At 45.3% G+C, this 18,828-nt stretch overlaps 1 protein-coding gene across 1 annotated transcript in view; it reads right to left on the bottom strand.

Moving 5' to 3' along the window:
* The window catches only part of LOC144121831 (focadhesin), a 283,349-nt gene that overhangs the window by 251,359 nt on the left and 13,162 nt on the right, over positions 1-18,828 (bottom strand). Inside the window, exons 6-7 of the mRNA XM_077655244.1 lie at positions 6,622-6,781; positions 2,467-2,652 (exon numbers count right to left, since the gene is read on the bottom strand). Coding sequence (XP_077511370.1) covers positions 2,467-2,652; positions 6,622-6,781 — 346 coding nt within the window. The remainder of the gene's footprint in view (positions 1-2,466; positions 2,653-6,621; positions 6,782-18,828) is intronic.

Below are 18,828 nucleotides of genomic sequence, written 5' to 3'. Positions count from 1 at the left end.
TATTCGTGTGGGACAAGCAATAGTATTTCTGAAGCTATGACAAGTCATCATCGGTAAAAATGTCACTCTGAGCATTGCTGGACACTTGTAAATCAATATTGATGTCTCCAACAACAACAGCATTTCCATCAGTTTGAGACAAGTCCATTAAAATTGTGTCTAAATATTCAATGAAACAGGGTATTTTCCCAGCTGGAGGTCTGTAGACAAGTACCACAACTGCATCATTACATATTAAAGTGATTATTTCATAATCATTATTAAGAATATTCCTGCAGCACAGTGCATTTCAGCCCGACCCTAACATATATAGAAACACCACCACCTTTCTTATCATATCTACACAAACCAAAATGGTTATAACCGTCAAAAGTATGCACATCAAATTCATTAGCAAACCAGGTCTCCGTAAAACATAAAATATCAAATTTGAGGGCAAGGTCATCAAAAAAAGCTTCGAGCTGCTCGCCCTTATTCCTTCGGCTGTGACAATTGAGTGCAAATACAGAAAACGATTTACGCGTCCATTTGTTATCTGAGATATACTGATTAAAGTATTCATAGTCACATTTCGTTCCATTCATGGTCCGTACCATAAGCAGCTCTTGAGAAGCACAAAAAATAACAAGCAGATAAGGCCACACGTGAACCTATTTCCTTCTAGCTTTCTGACCCATCCCCATTTCCTCTGGACAACTGAGGCTTTGGCGTCATGCGATCGATATCGATATTAGGTTCGCGATACGCAAGATAGGTGTTGACTCACCTCGACATGCAAGAATCTGTCCATTGCTGGTTCAGACAAACTTCCAGCCTACTTCTTTCTTTTGTGAGACAGCAGCGCTAACAGTTCTTTGTTGTTTCGAGTCAGGTGCTCGTTCACGAACACCTTCTGGGCGTTGCCTAGTAGGCAAAAGTCTTCTGTAGTTAGTAACAGTTCTGTAGGCATGCAGTTTAGCGTCCTTCCTTCCTTCCAAAGCACAGCTACCGAACTGAAAAAATTTAACGCAACAAGATATGCCTGCGTTCGCTTTGATTGTATAGCGAACTGCTTTTTGGCCTCGGACTTTGCCTGAGTAAACAGATGCACTAGCTTAGGCAGCGTTGACTGCTATGTATGAAATGGAGTATCATCATTATCATCAGTCTCACTGAACCCACTGCAGGGCAAAGACCTCTCCCATGTCTCTCCAATTAACCCTGTCCTTTGCCAGCTGCGCCCACCCTTTGCCTGCAAACTTCATAATCCCATCCGCCAACGTAACTTTCTGCCGACCCCTGCTACGCTTGCCTTCTCTTGGAATCCGCTCCGTTAACCTTAAGGACCAGCGGTTATGTTGCCTTCGCATTACACGCCCTGCCCAAGCTCATTTCTTCCTCTTGATTTCAACTAGGATGTCATTGACCCGTGTTTGTCTCCTCACCCACCATGAACACTTTCGGTCTCTTAACGTTACACCTTCCATTTTTGTTTCCATAGCTCGCTGCGTTGTCCTTAAGAAGATGTCCGCTGTTCGTTAGCCTCCACGTTTCTGCCCCGTAGGAGAGTACAAGTAAGACACAGCTGTTGTACACTTTTCTCTTGAGGGATATTGGTAACCTGCTATTCATGATCTGCGAGAACCTGCCATATGCGCTCTACCCCATTCTTATCCGTCTAGTTATTTCCCGCTCATGATAGGCAGGAGTAATGGGCACGAGTATAGGCAGGAACTTTAGCAAAACAAATAAGGAAGTAGAGTGGGTGCGTGCTGCACTGGCAAAACGAATGCGGAGTACTGGCGTCCTTGAGCTGGTGCAGTAAGTGCAGCCAAATGAACAAGCCTTGTTTGTGCTCACTCACACAGTGCCACTAGCAGAAGTGGTGGTGATCATGCTGAGGCAGAAGTAGACTCGGACCTTTGCTCTGCTACTGCTTTGCTGCTGCTTCACTGGCAACAATTAAGTGACAAGTGCTCCGGGGCACTATCGCATCAGGTTTGTATCATGCACTTTTCAACTTTAAATATGTAAAAAAATTGGAGAGTACATTTAAGCTACCCATTAATGCGATAGCGTAAATGGGTAAATTAGCATTAATGGGTAAATGGGAATGCCCATATATGCACTATTGGTCATTCGCTACTTTACGTTCACAGATCACTGGGAGTGCTCATACCACTCGTGGCGCAGTGGTGCAGCAGTGAAGCAATGCACCACTGCCATGCAATGGCAGGTGCTGCCACCTGTGGGGCTCGTGCAACCCAGGTTGCTCCTCGCAGCAGCTTCTCATGGCCAATCATTAATTTAAGCAAACTGCCATGGTGGTCAGCTTGCTCACAATCTGGTGGGCAGGTTGTGATGGCGCCACAAGGTCACGTGGCCCACTTACACTGCTTCTCCGGGGACTTTTTGCTCACACTGCTGACGCCGCCGCCAGATTTTCTGCAGAAAGAAAGCCTCAACACTGTCACATTCGAGACCCACCTTAGGCCTCCCCCGAAGGCGGCCAAGCAGGGCGCGCAGCACTCCTCCACAGCCGAGGCCCGCATCCAGGGCCAGCAGGCAGGCAGTCAGCGCTTGCAGTGAGCAGGGGCCGTCCAATGGAGGCTCCGCTCGAGGCAGTAGCTGCTCCATCACCGGCAGCTGCCACTGCACGTTCTGTTCACACAGCTGCACGCACAAGGTGATCTAGTTTGTGGGGGGTCTCACCGCTAGACCGATCCACAATGACATCTCCTCAACACTCTGTGCCACTCAGGCACATTTAAAGAAGGACATGGCAAATAAAATTACCCTTTTGATAACATTTCCAATTCCTATTTTTTTTTCATAACCCATGGGGCTCCATCTATTTAGTGACAAAATATTATAGAGAAATAAGCAATACAAATTTAGCAAATGAATTTTTGTTATGTGCGGTCTCGAAAATTGTGAAAGAATCGCACTTCTGATGGCTCTGACGCATCACAAATTCCACAGGTTTCCAACAATGGATCACCACAATCTTAGTATCGCCATGAAGAGGAGAGATCACAAGATCTCGTTTATGGGGTTTGATGTGCCAAAGTGACTCAGGCTATGAGGAACACCGTAGTGGAGGGCTCCCAGTAATTAAGACTGCCTGGGGTTCCATAAGTGCACTGTCATCGCACAGTACACGGTCCTCTAGCATTCCACTTCCATCGAAACGTAACCAGCATGGCCGAGATCGAACCCGCATCTTTCGAGTCAGCAGCCGAGCACCATAACCACTGAGCCACCGTGCAGACTAGATCGGAAGATCACAGCTTCGACTGGCTGTAGTGCCGTATTTCTCTGACCGAAAGTGAAAGCAGGTAAGCAATAAATTAGGCAAGCGAGGGAATAAATTTTAAAGTTGATTTTCTCAGCTTTCACTTTTGTCCAGTTGCTGTCACTCATTTTTTTTTCAGCACTTCAAAACAAATGGCACTATATAATGAGCCTGTATGTTGCGCATGAATCCTGAGATGCTAAGGAGTGCAATAAAGCTTTCTATTTTTCTATGTACACATGCAGTAGTTTTTGAACGAAATTTTGGTAAGATATGTTTCAACGAAAATATGCATGCTGCAGTTTAACTTTTATTGCCACGAGAGCTGAGCATCTACAAAAAAAACTAACAGTTTTAATGAACAGAGCAGGGCTTTGCGACCATCCTGAGAAACAAAGCTTGTGCACTTCCTCCTCAATTATTACCACTTGGGGGAAGACTTGACGAGGGCATTCATTTTTATCACTCAACAATCGAACCAACTAGCTAAACACGAAATGCAGGCCTGCAATCCGCATAAAATATTTCATCTGTGCCAAATCTGGTTATATTCCATGCATAAATAACGAAAATAGTTTTAATAGCTGCTTCTCCACTTAATGGGGGATGCGGTCTTCAGATCACAAAAGAACTTTCTTCGTATTATATTATACTTCAAACAATACCTCGCAACAAATTCATGATTAAAATACAAAAAAGTATTTTGAGAGTTGTGCGGCCAAAAAACAAAGCGCGAACTTCGAAATGACGTTCCACATCACAAGATCGCAATTTCAAAACCACTTTTCCACCGCCAGGTTTTTGCTTTTATTTAAAAGCTCAATTCATGCCCTTTCATTTGAAACCTTCTCCAAGATGGCTTCAGAGCTGTCCAGCCAACATTTCAGCCATTTTCCCACGACACAATTTCTTGCGACTCAAAACTTGGGAAACAAGACTTCCAAGTCTCCATCTCCGTTTGTGATTACAATCTCTGCCTTGCCGGCTTTTTCACTGGTTTTCCTTGGGAAATTGAAACAAGCTGGGTATTGATTTATTCGGGAGCAGCAGAGTTGTGCAGTGATGTAGTTTTTTATGGCTTTTGAATATTGTCCAAATTTTGATGATTTGCTTTCCTAACTTACCACCCAACCTATTTTGTATGTCCCATTCATAAATTTTTTTACCAATGCATTCTCACTGAGGCAAGTGTAGAAATAGCATCACTGCACAAAGTGCATACTGGGTGATACAGTTCTACACATATGTCTAATAATTTACAAACATTCTTTGGCTAAGAGCCTGGAATGAAAACCCCAATTAAAACCACAAAACTGCTTATAGCTCATTGTCTAGTCGAGCTATTATAAATCTATTTGCATATTTGAACTCTACACAAAAAGCATACTTTCATGGTAACTATGATAAGGATCATGCCATAAACAAAAAAAAAAAGTCTTTAAGGAGACTCCGGCGATTTTTTGATGCTCACAGATGCCAATGAAATTTGTATCACGTGTTCTCTGTGTCAAAATTGTGTGTGCCAAACAGCACAGCTGAGAACACTTTAGTTTTCTCACAAAATAATTTTAAAATAGCCCTCCCCTCCCCCCCACCCTACCGCCCCCCACACTCGTGGCCCGCGCTGCCCAAAAAAAAGAGTGTCAAAGCGCGATGCGCAGCATTTGCTCAGCATCGTTACGGTCGGGCTGCTGTCGTCACGGTGGGTCGTTGGCAAATGGGGAATTGCTTGCACTAAACTTATTATCGAATCGTCGCTGTCTCTGCCTGATGACATTGAGGAAGAATCGCTGAATTTCAATGCTCCCTCCAACATAATGCTCTCACAGAGATTCGCTTTTCGCAAAGCACGGCAGGGCAGCAGCAGGTGCATGCGGCTCCCTTGCTAACCTGTGTCGTCCTCACTGACGTCACTCAAAGCAGCTCTCCGGGCCCCGCGCAGGAGTTTCGATTTCGATTCAAGATTCTCGCTTATTTAAAATATCACATCGCTTTCCGATCTCGCCAGCACGGTCATGTGCTCCCCGCCGAGACACGTGTTGTTAAGAAGCTGTTTTGGGGAGGCGATCTAATTAATCGCGGTTGAAGTGTTCATGGGAGCTGGTGGTAGGTCGGCCTGCTGGTCATCATCGTGATATTCTTGGCAGTTGAGGAATGCTTATATTTCGCTTACTGTAATGCCTGAACGATGTCGGCGTCATCATCCGCACAAACCAAGTCATCCTAAACGACATCATATCTTGCCAGCTTTGCATGAATGACACATTGGCACAATTATAAGCACGTGTGAACTCATGGGTGCTCTGCCGCATAGTCCGTCGTTCCGAGTCCATAAATCTATACTCTACTGAAGTGATTCGGCATGCACTCCACAGTCAGTTCCATCCTAGCGGTCTTTCATTCTCATGTCAGCCAACGTATGAGATCCTAACCGAAACGTCAGCGTACGAGCTTTGAGTTGAACTTTTCACTTGGGAGTGAAATACAAAGCACCACCTCGGCAGGCCGAATGTTCGAAACTGGGTTTGCCCCCGAAAGGGCGCAGCGGGGTTTGCGGAGCCTCCTCCAAGCACACACCCCTGAAGAAGCTGGGCACCATGCCGGGGGTGGCTTGTACCCATTTTTGCCGGTGGGTGTCCGGTGGTGGGTTTCAAACCAACCACCTCCCGCAGCTGAAGCGGACGCCCAGGCCACCAGCAACGTGCCATGATGTAACGATGTGCTACATGGTGCTGCCCTTCCGTTCTCTGGCCTGTAAGCATCTACCAGCAGTTATCGATGGCTGTCAACACACTGATTTTATACACAGTGGAGCATCAAAGCACACATCCTTTTGCTGTGCACTGGCAGTCAATTCTGTGAGGAAAAAGCAAGTTAACTCATGTGACAAGTGCAAAATACTGCGGTTTGGATATGGTGTGTTGTTTCACCGCGAGGTCAGATGAACGGGAAATTCGTATTTTCTGAATGTTTAGGAAGTTCGAATAGTGAAAGTGCGGTGCAAATCAAATCAAATAGCAAATACTAGTATATTCACAAACTACTCAAACTTTCACATATTCACGCACCCCTAATCTTTGCGCTCTTTCCCAGTGCAATGTGAACCAGCTGACCCAAGGTGCCATGCAAATGGCCCCTGCATCTCTTCGTCACATTTTCCTCTTGTAGCTCAGCAGTACCGTGCTTGTTTCCGGCCACATGCATACATGGCAACACAAACCAGTCGTACAGTTTTTATTCTTTCCTTAAAAAGTGTGCAAAATGGCAATGCCTCAGTAATCGGCAGTAAAAAAAGTTCCCCTTTCAAGACATGATTATGAGGATGCCATTGGTGGCCCCCCACTCACCGGCATCCATGGCAGCAGGGCCCTGAGCCAGCGGGGCCAGTGCTGGGCCAAGGCCAGCCACAGCCACAGCCGCAGGGATGCGTGCCCAGCTGGCTGACTGGGCCCAGCCAGGCAGTGCACCAACACCGGCCGTAGCAGCTCCACCAGCGCCTCTTCCTGCCTGCACCAACCCATTTCTTTCTCAATGCATGCCACAAAATCCAAGTGGGAATGAATACAACAGCATATCATATTTTCCAGGATATTCACAAGTTCCCAGACTCAGAACAAGGAAAGTTTGTAGGTCACTTAATTACCATTCCTCGATGACATTGCAATAGCATCGGGTCTTATAAATGAGTTTCACTGCTTCAAATCTCCCGTCATTTCGTGCACCTTGCTGCATGCTTGTCTGATGGGCTTCCACACGCATGGATGGAAAATTATAAAGATCACGTTTTCAACCCACAGCACGAGATACTTAACATGCATGAACGCAGGTAGGTGATGAAGACGATGACATTGCAAGCACAGTTCGAGAGCCTAGCAGTTCAAACAGGCAGGATGTTGTTAATTCCGCCAAATGACTGTTCATCTGAGGGAAGTGTATAAACCGACCGAATTTAAACCGAACGAGACGGTCCGATCCAGTAGTGAGTCAGAGGCTGACAGAGACCCGGTATGGTGCAGACTCCGGCCTCTTTGAGAGCGGAAGGCAGATATCTCGATTGGTGGTGGGTTTGGGCCTGATTCCACAGTATTCAACTTGTAGTTTGTGTGTTAGACTCTAGAATAGTCGGAGGCTGACAGGGATCCCGCTTGGTTTGGGCTCCGGCCTGCTTGAGAGTTTGAGCTTGTAGCTTTTACTGGGAGTACCTGCCGGCCACTTTGTGATATAACTGTAAATAAAAGAGTACAGTTAAAGAAAGTGTTGACCTCTCTGCCCGTTGCAACGTGTCACCGAGTCATCAAACAAGCAGGAACATAATCAGTGAAGAACAGCAACATCGTTTTATCACCTAACCTCACTACTTGTTACAGTGAATTTCTTCAAACAAGAGCTGCTTCCAATAACACTGATATGAGCTTTGTAGTCACAGCACACACAGCTCCCATTCAGGAGGCCAAATGGCGAGAAGTAATTGCATAACCAGCAGTGCCGCCGTCACAGCGCAAACATGATCACAACGCGAGACATCCCACCCACACCGCGATGGATCGAACTCGAAACAGCCATCCAATCATCAACTCCCATCTTAAGCACGTCGGTTTGGGCGGACATGGCCAAATTTATTATCACGACATTACAACAATCGCCACCTGTTGGTACACATTTCCTCATAAACACGCGCTTCTTGAGTCTATGTCGCGCTGTCCGCTCGCTGTGTTATTTTCCGAGTCTCTTCCCTTCCAAAAGCACATGAAAAAAAAAAAAGCACACGCACCTGCACACTCTGTTCTGCTTAAATGTCTCGAACGACAGCTGATTCACTCATGCAGCTTTGTTGTAACTTGAGACCAGAGTGCACAAAACCTAGCCTGACGGCGGATGCGCGGTCTGAAAATGTGCAGTTCTCCGCTTTCAAAACTAAATGCTCCCTTCATTCATAGTGCATTGAGTCCAAATAAGGGAAGCCCCAAAACAAAAGAATGCAACAAAATCAGAGGACTCCTGCTTACACAAATCGAGGATGATCACATAAGCAACATATACTAATCGCGTCACTTTACCTTGTCGGGCACCTATTGCTCGTTATCCCTACGTGCGACTCGGTGACAAAGCACATCGGCCTTGCCTTACTCGCCTCACATTTGTTTCGTTTCACGAAAAAAATTTATTTTTCTTAAGACCCTCAACACTCGCTGCGGAGACTAGATGTCACCAGCCAGGCCAGGGTGTTTAAAAAATCTGAGATAGATGTAAACATAGCAAATTCAGAGTCACCAAAGAGTCTTCCCAGTGGCACTTGAATGTTGTAACTTCGCAGTTATGTTAGCAATATAACCTAAGCAGTGATGTTACGATTATAATTTGTTTTAAGAGGAAACTTCAACCGGAGTCTATATTCCGCACCGTAAGAAGAGAAGATGATGTGTCTCGGCTCTGTATAGCTTTGGCTGTCTAATAGAATAACTGATGATTCGAATTGTGCGATGATATCAACACTGAAGACACAGTGAGCAAAAGAAGACTCGTTCTTTTACAAATAAAAGCTGCCGCGGTGGCTGAGTGGTTATGGCGCTCGGCTACTGGCCCAAAAGACGCGGGTTCGATCCCGACCGCGGCGGTCGAATTTGGTGGAGGCGAAATTCTAGAGGCCCGTGTACTGTGCGCTGTCAGTGCACGCTAAAGAACCCCAGGTGGTCGAAATTTCCAGAGCCCTTCACTGCGGCGTCTCTCATAGCCTGAGTCGCTTTGGGACGTTAAAACCCCCATAAACCAAACCACCTTTTACAAATAAGCAGGGGGAACCATTAAACTCTCGAAGCTAAAGATACATGAAGAGCCGTTGGACAGAATGCACAACACAAGGATCCTTTGCTGTCTAGATGTGCGGAGGAGGACCGGCCGTTTCTCGCGGACTAGACCTTTTCTCTACCAAACTCTCCCCACTGGCGCCGCTGCTGAAGCCCGATCTCAGGTTAGCCCCAGCGCACACAGCAGTAAGTCTCTTCACACTGTTCCGCTCCCTCTAGAAAACACGCACAGACAACAGCACAGTGGGGCCCAAAGGTGACGAGAGGAGGGAGACACGAGAAAAGATCACGTGAGTAAGAGCCGTCCGACAAAGAAGGACTTTTGCAACACACGTGGAAATGCAGAAGATGAGCGCTAGTTATGGAGACATAACCACGTTTCAGTTAAGTTATTCATCGCCAATGCCACTCATGCAGACTGTGCCAGTCTTCTTCCAAGTTTCATGTCCACAGAGCATCCTAGTTCCGCAAAATGCAACAGGAGGGGCGGAAGACAACAGAGGCAGAGAGGCAGAAGCTGCGAAATTCTACTTTCAACCCCTCCCCTCTCCTGAAGCGCCCGTACAGGTGCCTGGCTACAGGTACTGGTACACATCAACACGGTACAAGGTAATAGGCATGGACACTCACTCAAAGTCGCAAGGCGGCGGCTGCTTCGAAGAGCAGAATGTGTTAAGTCACAGCAGCTTGCTGCTGGGTCAGTGGTCATTAGAAGGTCGTCTATCATAAGCCTTTGTTCACCAAGCATGCCGACTTTCTATAGTTTTCGTTCCTGCTCCTTGCCGATTCTAGTGTTTTTCCTTTCCCTTGAAGCCTAGCTGTGGCTATTCGTGCGCGCTTCCTTTGTTTACTTACAACACGGGCGCAGCAATGGAGAACGAATTCGGTTCCCTGCCTTTCATGTTCGTCTTGTGTACCTCCTGAATGCAGAAACCACGTCTTCCCCAGGAACCTTCGCCCTAAGAACTAGCAGGAATTCATAACAGGCTGCACAGACAAGGAACGTTAGCCCGGACTACAGTTCTGGCACCCCATCTTCACCCTCAGACTGTGCCTCATGCTCTCCCTCTCCCTCACCTCATCATATCTTCCTCCCTCGACCTCACCTTAGCATGTCATTGCTCCCTCACCCTCCTCCCCACGAATTTTCATGTGCCCATCCTCCCTCACCTCATCTCACCCAGTCAAATCCTCACGAGGTGACAAGGCTGGTTTGATCTCGTCCACATCTGGTGGCGATGCTGGCCAAGTGGACTTCAGTGAGTCAGAGGACTAATACCCCTGTCACACGGCATTCCCTGAAGGCCTTTCCAGCAAAGGCACCTCTTTTCACCAAAGGACTGAAAGTTCAAAGGAACAGCAACGCAGCTACACGGTGCAGCCCAAAGGTGAAACAGTCGTTGAGGCTTAGCGCCCTCAGTTGTGCTTGAGGCGGCTGAAGTGAGTGTCTTAAAACTGAAGTGGGATATTCTGTTCATCTGTTGAGCTGACGTTTTTTTTTATTCTACAAACTTCCTTAAAAGAAATGCACCAGCTACTCTCATCAGCAATAGCAGGTTCTGTACATTGCCTTGGCCACCAGGAGAACTTGGTGTTGCTGCAATAATTTTACTGTCTTGAAATCTGGGCAAAAAATATAAACACTGGTAAAAAAAAGCAAAGCCAGACACACCTAACAATGTTTTCAAACACTGTTGGCTGCATCTATTTTTTTTTTCATTGCTTTTACTTTTTAATGTTGGACAGCACTGCGATCGTAGGTTATCGAAGGCCGCGCCTTTAGGCTCAAAAGGTCTTGGACGAGTGCCTTCGCCTCCAAGGCCCGTAGCTGCAAAGGCGCAACATTTGTGCCGTGTAGCTGCACTCCTTATGCCTTTTGATACTATAAGGACCTGATTCTCAAAGGCCGTTGAGGTGCCCATGTGACAGGGGTATAAGATGGTGAAGTGCCTCTGGAACTGATGCCAGAAGTAGCTGCAGTCTTTTTGAGCGACTTGAAGGACCAGCTTGATGCAATTGCCTAAATCCTGTTGAATTTTTACGTTAACTACCGTAATAGGCAATGCGTGTAGCTATCGGAATAAGTCCTTTTTGAAGAATACTGGCAACCAGTGGATGCCTGCAGAGGCGACAGCCACCACCAAGCGTGCACTTTCACTGCACTCTCTGATGAAAGAATTTTCAGCGCATTTTAGAGTGCAGCTCTTAGGTACCTGCTCCTGTCTAAACCAAGCGAACAAGCACATCGGAGGACAGAAGAAAGCGAACACGGAGCATAGTGGAGAATGAAAGACAGCAATAGCGAAGAGAGTGCGAGAAGGAAAGCAGAGGAGGGAATGGCAGCAGCACGAAAGCAGAGAAGAGAAGCTCGTCGGTAGCGGAACGCTATGCATGGTGCCGAAGTCGAATCCCAGAGTGATTTCTGGTGTGCCCCAAGGAACTGTTCTCGGTCCTCTTTTAATTCCTAATCTATAAAAATGATCAACCTCATAATATGTGTTCTGAAATTAAACTCTTCACTGATGATTCGGTCATACATCGCCCAATATATAGTTTCAATGCTTACTGCTTGCAAGGCGATCCTAAAGAGCACTAACATGGTATGACATATGGCTGATAGCACTTAATGCAAGTAATACCCCTACTACATGGACTTTTCAAATGCTGTTGAACTGAATATCATATGACTCAACTGCCAAAGTTGTGCTTTTTTAACGGCACTCAGTTCATATGGCATTTGAGTAGATGAAGTCTGTGGAGATATTCCGAGATTTTTGAGTGCCTTTGAAACCCAAACACAGTCAGCACCAAAAAACAGCTGTTGCCATTGCTTTGTCCTGCCGACCGCTGCGCCCTGCGACTGCTTCAGTTCTGTGGCTGTTGATTTCGATACCTGTGGATTTTTTAAGCTGCTTGTTAAGCAAACAGCTCGTGTAAGTGAGTGCATGAAATAAAATGAATGCTTGAAGATAATAGCACACCAGTGAACATTTACCGCATGAGAGTGAAACTTCCCCAGGAATGCATCGATGAAGACGACTGCACTCCATTTCTCTTGCTTACACTGCTGCGTACAAATGCCTAGTGCTCCTCTTCTGCATGACATAAAATGCAAGCAGCACTTTACTTATATTAACTGTTCTCTTTACTTTTGTAATGGTTGTACCTTTGCTTGTTTACATGGCACTAGTGACAACTCGGTAGGAAGCATCGATGCAATCGCCCACGTGGGCAACACTTGACAGCCGGATTGCTGACATTGCACAGGACCAATGTTTCTCGCAGATTGACCCTGATTTCTCTGATGTGAAAAATACCTGATTTCAAATCATTTTACCTTGATGTATGTTCAGTGACCACTTGCATTAACAGAAACGGCACAATTTGTTATCCAAAAATGATGGTGACGAATGCTACTCGCCGCCTAAAGCATTGCTAAGCAGCCTGGGTCACATCGGCACTTCCTGTTCATTGTATGCAAAAGAAACTACGTGAAGTTATCAAAGGTAGCCTCAGACTGCAGAACAAGCTGTCTGTCGCGCCCACGCATGCATACAACAGCGACAACGACATGAGCTTGTGGCCTTTGGTGCACTGTGTGCTGTCCTTTTGAGTGATCCTCAAAACCATGCGAGCAACAAGTGATACAATGACATATTTAATTCAACACCACGTCTGAGTCGAAATTGCACGTGTATTGCTTATTAAATGATGCAGTGTGCTGTCAATTATCACTACGACCCTTGGGATTGACTCTGCCGTGGTCATCACAATTTACACACTTGCTTCCTGTGGATTGTAAGTAGAAAAGAATCAGGGTATGTTCTAGAATGCACTTATAATCTTGATCAATGTTTTTCTCTCGGAAGCACGTATACCTTAAAGCAATTAAGTTGCATGTCACATCTCTCGAATGAAAGGCACTAAAATCCTGCCTTGTGTGCCAGTGCCTCATGTACTACATGTATGATTACCCGCACTGGGAAAGTTATTCTTTAATGGGCCAAATGAGAGGTTGCAGTATAGAAATGTGCTTCTTCTCAAATATTTCTCATATGCCCGTTTCCACTGCACAGGAAACAAGGAAGACCATGCGCTTCACATGTTGACAGTGTGCATGCATGCATATGTCTGCATGACAGCATTCTAAAAGAATAAAAAGAAACACGCTCTGCAATTTCGGAATGCTTGTAGCCTGCACAGAGTAGCCAATTTAGCGACTCAAGTCAGAATGAAACTGCTTTACCGGTCGCCCAGCAAGAGCGTGAAAGCCATTGAGAGCTTGCAGTTCTGAACTCGCTATGTACAATGGCCACACACAGCCTGAGTGCGCAGGATGTGAGGCAAAAGATTCATTGCTCGATTTTGTGTCTAACCTTACTTTCCCTCCTCTGTATTGTGCTGTTTTAATTATGAGACTCTTCGCGCTCTTGGCTATGCTTCTTGCCACACTTCCCATATTATGATGGTAATTGCCCATTGACAGCACAATTGTGGTCCTCGAGGGAGCTCATAAATATGTCACATCACCGCTGTACAAATCTGCAAGTGGTGGTGCCTTGTGCACTTGCTTTAGCGCAACTTTTCAGCACATAAAAGTTTTGTTTTCGGAAAAAATGGCTTACTTGCTTAACCTATGACATTAACCTATCAGTCTACCTGACAGTCCAGTATTCCCCTCTAAAGGGACACTAAAAACAAATGGAAGGTGACCCATATTGATAAGGTACCACACTGTAATCACAAAAAGGCAATTCTTACCATAAATCAACTTTCATTAGGTTGAAAAGACCAAGGAACAAAATACCAGTGTCACCATCACCAGCTGGTTTCACAAGTATAATATTTGCGTCGACACCATTTTTTAGTGTGGATCAGGCATGCCACTATTCACCGCCATTCACTTCAAAGCGACGGCAACCAGTCCTTTTTGGTAAAGATATCAGAAGTTCGAACTGACTGGCGAGAAGATTGTCAAATCTATTTTTCTCAGCAATTAATGTGTCTTTTGCTGCAGGACAAACGTCAACATTGCCATGCATGACGGAGGCCCTTTTACCCTTTTATTGGTCCTCCCAGAAAAATACAAAAAAAACATAAATGAAAGAGGGAGGGAGCCCGGACCAGCAACGCTTTACCGGGCTTAAGGCCAATACAAAAAAAAGAAAACGATCTAAACACTAAAAAAAAAACTTAATTTAGAGAGAAAAGCTGGGAAGTAAAAAAAACAAAAACCACAAAAACTGCTTACACTATACATAAATAACCCCGAAAGCAAAATATTGGACAGCTGTCGCCGTAGCTCAGTTGGTAGAGCACCGGACGCGAAATTCGGATTTTGTGGGTTCGGATCCCACTGGTGACATGTGGTTGCTTTTGCTTCTGCTTTTATTAATCTCCCATTGATGAACCCCCACAAATTAATCTTAAAAAATACATCCCCTATGCTCCTTGGTTTTTGTGACTTTTTGGCTTCCGTCACGTACGTCATAACGAGCCCCTCTTTCCCTTCCCTTGTCTGGTCAACACTTCTAGGAAGAGCTGAGAATAAATTTTTACTGCGAAGAATATTGGAACGGAGTTGCCCTCAGTGTCTCTTTAATTGCACACAGTACAGCAGAACCCCTCTATAGTAAAGTGACTTGGACCAGCAAAAATATTTATCATATAAGGGTCTAGCCGAAATCAAGAGGGAGAAATGGCCTTGTGCAGGGCATGTAATGCGAAGGTGAGATAACCGCTGGTCCTTGAGGGTAACGGAGTGGATTCCAAGAGAAGGCAAGCATAGCAGGGGGCGGCAGAAGGTTAGGTGGGCTGATGAGATTAAGAATTTTCCACTGACAGGGTGGGCGCAGCTGGCAAAGGACAGGGTTGATTGCAGAGACATGGGAGAGGCCTTTGCCCTGCAGTGGGCATAGTCAGGCTGATGATGATGACTATATCAGTTGTTGGTAACTAATTGGCTACTTACTAAACACGGTGTTGGTTCATAAATGGAACACTCAGAAATAACTTACATTCTAATTTAATCATCCACGTATGTGGTAATTATTTATTTTCAGTTATCTTATCTCATGTTACAAAGTTTTCGATTTTGTTTACGTCTTGTGGAAGTACCGCATTTTCACAAATACAATGTAGCTACGAATAGAAGTTTGATTGCATGTGGAAACCAAATTTTTGCGTGAACACGGAGTCATTTACCGCAGCCTCAGCATCGTTAAGAGGCAACAGTTAAGAAACCTGCGCGACAGAGACGAGGCGCGGAGGTACCGCTCATGGAGTGCGACCGCGCCTCCGTTTCTTGCAGCTGCTTCGCGCGGCCGTGCTGCGAATCTTCGCCCTGCTCTTCCCTGCCCTACTCTTCACTGCATGTTTAGTCTTTTCATCCTCAGCGACCCGCGCCCCCTTCTTGCTGCGTTCACAGCCAGCTTTTTTTTTCTTTTTCGTGCGCGCTGCCTGCTTTGCGTCACGGCCCCAGAGCGTTCAAGAAGTTGGCTTCGCCTCAGATCTTCCGAGCTTGGTGGTGAAGCTATCTCAAAAAAGCACCGTTTTATCGTTTTTGGTATCCATTTGTCTCCGAATTTCGGCCTCCCGCGAGCCGCGTTGCCCTCATTCCGCGGTTATTGTATATAGAGAAACTAAGTGTGAAGGACAAATCACGTGGGAATCCCGTAACAGGCAAACGACCATTGACTACTGCTTAATCTTGCGGGGGATGTATAGCAAGCTCGCAATGATGGAAATAGACGAAGAGGGGAAGTACAGCCTCGGTAGTGATCATAAGCGTATTAGTCTACAGTTTGGAGCCCTGCTCAAAACAGAAATGAAGGGGAGTCAAAAAGAGTATGCAAAATTAAATGACGAACAAATAGCACAAATAGTGGCATGCATAGAGGAAGCAATAGAGACACATCCCATGGAAAAGTGGGATTATAATAAGTTAGAACTCCTCATTAGTACAAAAATAAAACAAGTAAAAGGAGTAAACCACTGGAGAGGAAAGAGGAAGCCACGAAGTTGGTGGAATAAGAAAATTACGGAGGCCATCGAACAACGACGGTTGGCATCACGGGAACACAGAGAAGCAAAGAGGGCGCAGTTATCTGAAGAGGAAATAGGCCGAAAATGGGAATCTTATCGACAAAAGAAACAGCAAGTGCAGGTCCTCGTCCAGGCTAAAATAAAGCAGTCCTCTGATCGCTGGTTGGCTGAAGTTCGCGATGCAACTAAAGGGGGGGCCAAGAAAATTCTGGGACCATATAAGCTGGCTGGGCAAAGCGAATCACAAAAAGCAGGAACAGATTCACGATGCCGAAGGAAAATGTTTAGAGGGAGATGACGCTGTGAACTACATTTCATCAGTTATAGCTGAGTCATTTAAGAAAGACGATAGAGTTATCACCCCAAATGAGGGAGCAACACAGGAACGCACAATAGTAAACAGCGTGGAACTGACGAATCTTGACTGGAAAAAGGCGGAAGCAAATATTCCAAGATGTACGTCAGCAGGGATCGACGAAATTCCAATCAAGCTAATTAATGAACTTGGCCGAAGAGGCAAGGAAACGCTGATAAAAGTATTGGAGGCAGTCATAACGAATCAGCAAATTCTGCACAGCTGGATACAGAGTAAAATGAATTTGATTTATAAAGGAAAAGGCAATAAGACGAACATAAAATCCTTCCGACCGATTACGATAACATCAGTTACATACAGGCTGGCGATGCAGGCAGTGAAAATAAAAATGCAGTCATGGGTAGAAAGTAATAGAATACTCGGAGAACTTCAGAACGGGTTCAGAAGTGGTAGGCGCTTAGATGATTGCCTGTTCATGCTTACCCAGTGCATAGAAATAGCTAAGGCAGAAAACAGACCTCTGTATTTAGCCTTCTTGGACATAAGCGGTGCATACGACAACGTGAACAGGGAACTCCTGTGGAACAAATTAAAAGGTGAAAGTGTCAGTCATGAAGTAATTAATTTTCTACAGCAAATATATCGAGAAAATGAAGTTGAAATAACATGGGAAGGAATAAAGAGTACAACAACTGTCCAGATACACAAAGGATTAAGGCAAGGTTGTCCTCTATCACCGCTGCTGTTCATGTTTTATATGATAAGTATGGAAAGAAGGCTACAAGGAAGCAATCTAGGTTATGATCTGTCATACACATTACGCGGAAAGGTTGTTGAGCAACGACTACCGGGTTTAATGTATGCAGACGATATTGTACTGTTAGCAGATAGCCAGGAAGATTTGCAAACTTTGGTGAATTGCTGTGGAGACGAAGGAGACAGTCTAGGTTTCAGTTTTAGCGCAACTAAGTCAGGTGTGATGGTTTTCAATGGCACAACTGATCAGGAGCTTACAATACAAGGCCATGAAATACCCCGAGTGGCCGAATACAAATATCTCGGGGTATGGGTAAACAACAGGCATATGTACACAGAAAAGCACGAACAGTCTCTCAAAGCAAAAGGGGGAAGAAATGCCGGGATAATGCAACATAGGGCATTGTGGGGGTACAACAGGTATGAAGTCCTCAAAGCTATTTGGAAAGGAATAATGGTGCCGGGGCTTACTGTCGGAAGATCTGCACTAGGTGCCTACGGGAAAAGCACAAACGAGACAGCACAGGAGGATATGGGCTGGGCATCGTTCGAAGCAAGGGAAGCTCAGAGTAAAACACTATACGAAGAACGCCTCAGGAAACTGGACGATTACAGGTGGGCAGCTAAGGTATTTAAATACCTGTACAGAAAAAGTGTCGACACACTGTGGTGGAAACGAACTAGAAAGCTGGCCAGTAAGTTTGCCAGAGACGAGGAAGGAGAAAGAAAGAGCATTAAACGACAGGTTAAAAACGTCGAAGGTAAAAATTGGATAGATTCAATGGAAGAGAAGCATAGTGTAGAACTATATCGATTCTGGAAAAGGCAGATCAGGAAGGAAACGTTTTATGATAACTCAAGAGGCAGTGCCCTCCTCTTTGAAGCTAGGTTAGGGTGTCTTAGAACGCGCAGCTACAGAAAAAAATTTAACGAAGAAGATGAAACATGTGCTGTGTGTGGTAAATCTGTACAAACAATAGAACACCTCATCCTAAAATGCGATGGTATCCATCCCGACGTCGATGCAGGCACAGACATTCTTCCTGGGGCCTTAGGGTTTAGAGATAACAATAGTCATGTAAATAAATCTGCGGTGGAAATTAGCAAAAAGCGATTGGAGCATTGCTGGCACAAAAGCAGAGAGGTGACATAAGTTTTAAAGTGTAGGAAGACGTTTTTTTAAAGGAAATGGCGAATTGTATTAACAACTTACAGCAGAGTAAACAAAAATAAAGAAAAAAAACTGAGCATAGTGGCAACAACCACTGCCCGCTCCAACTTTCCGTCCATCCATCTGGGAAGTACTATCACCAACGAATGAAACACGAACGAGAAAACTGAGGTGGCAACATAAAAACACCAACATATTAGCTCTGGGAGAGGAAATACAAACGAAGTTAATAAACCCCTCGGAAGAAGAGTCTTCGCTCTTTCAAAGTGAAATTACCAGCCACTAGTATTGAGCTTTCTCTCGCTGAGAGCATCTTAATTTGCTGTTTGTGGCTCGCTTGTCTTGTTCGCATTTCATTTCTTGCTGATAGTATGTCGCCGCAGCCAGATGCTCTTTACTACAGCCGTTTCTTTAAAAAAAATCTTTCCTATAACCAAAAAAAAATGTACAGTCTACAGAAGGT

This window comes from Amblyomma americanum, chromosome 2, assembly GCF_052857255.1.
Source record: "Amblyomma americanum isolate KBUSLIRL-KWMA chromosome 2, ASM5285725v1, whole genome shotgun sequence".
In the NCBI taxonomy this organism is placed as follows: Eukaryota; Metazoa; Arthropoda; class Arachnida; order Ixodida; family Ixodidae; genus Amblyomma; species Amblyomma americanum.
Note: the sequence above shows the minus strand (reverse complement) of the source record. Positions and strands in the feature narration are given on the sequence as shown.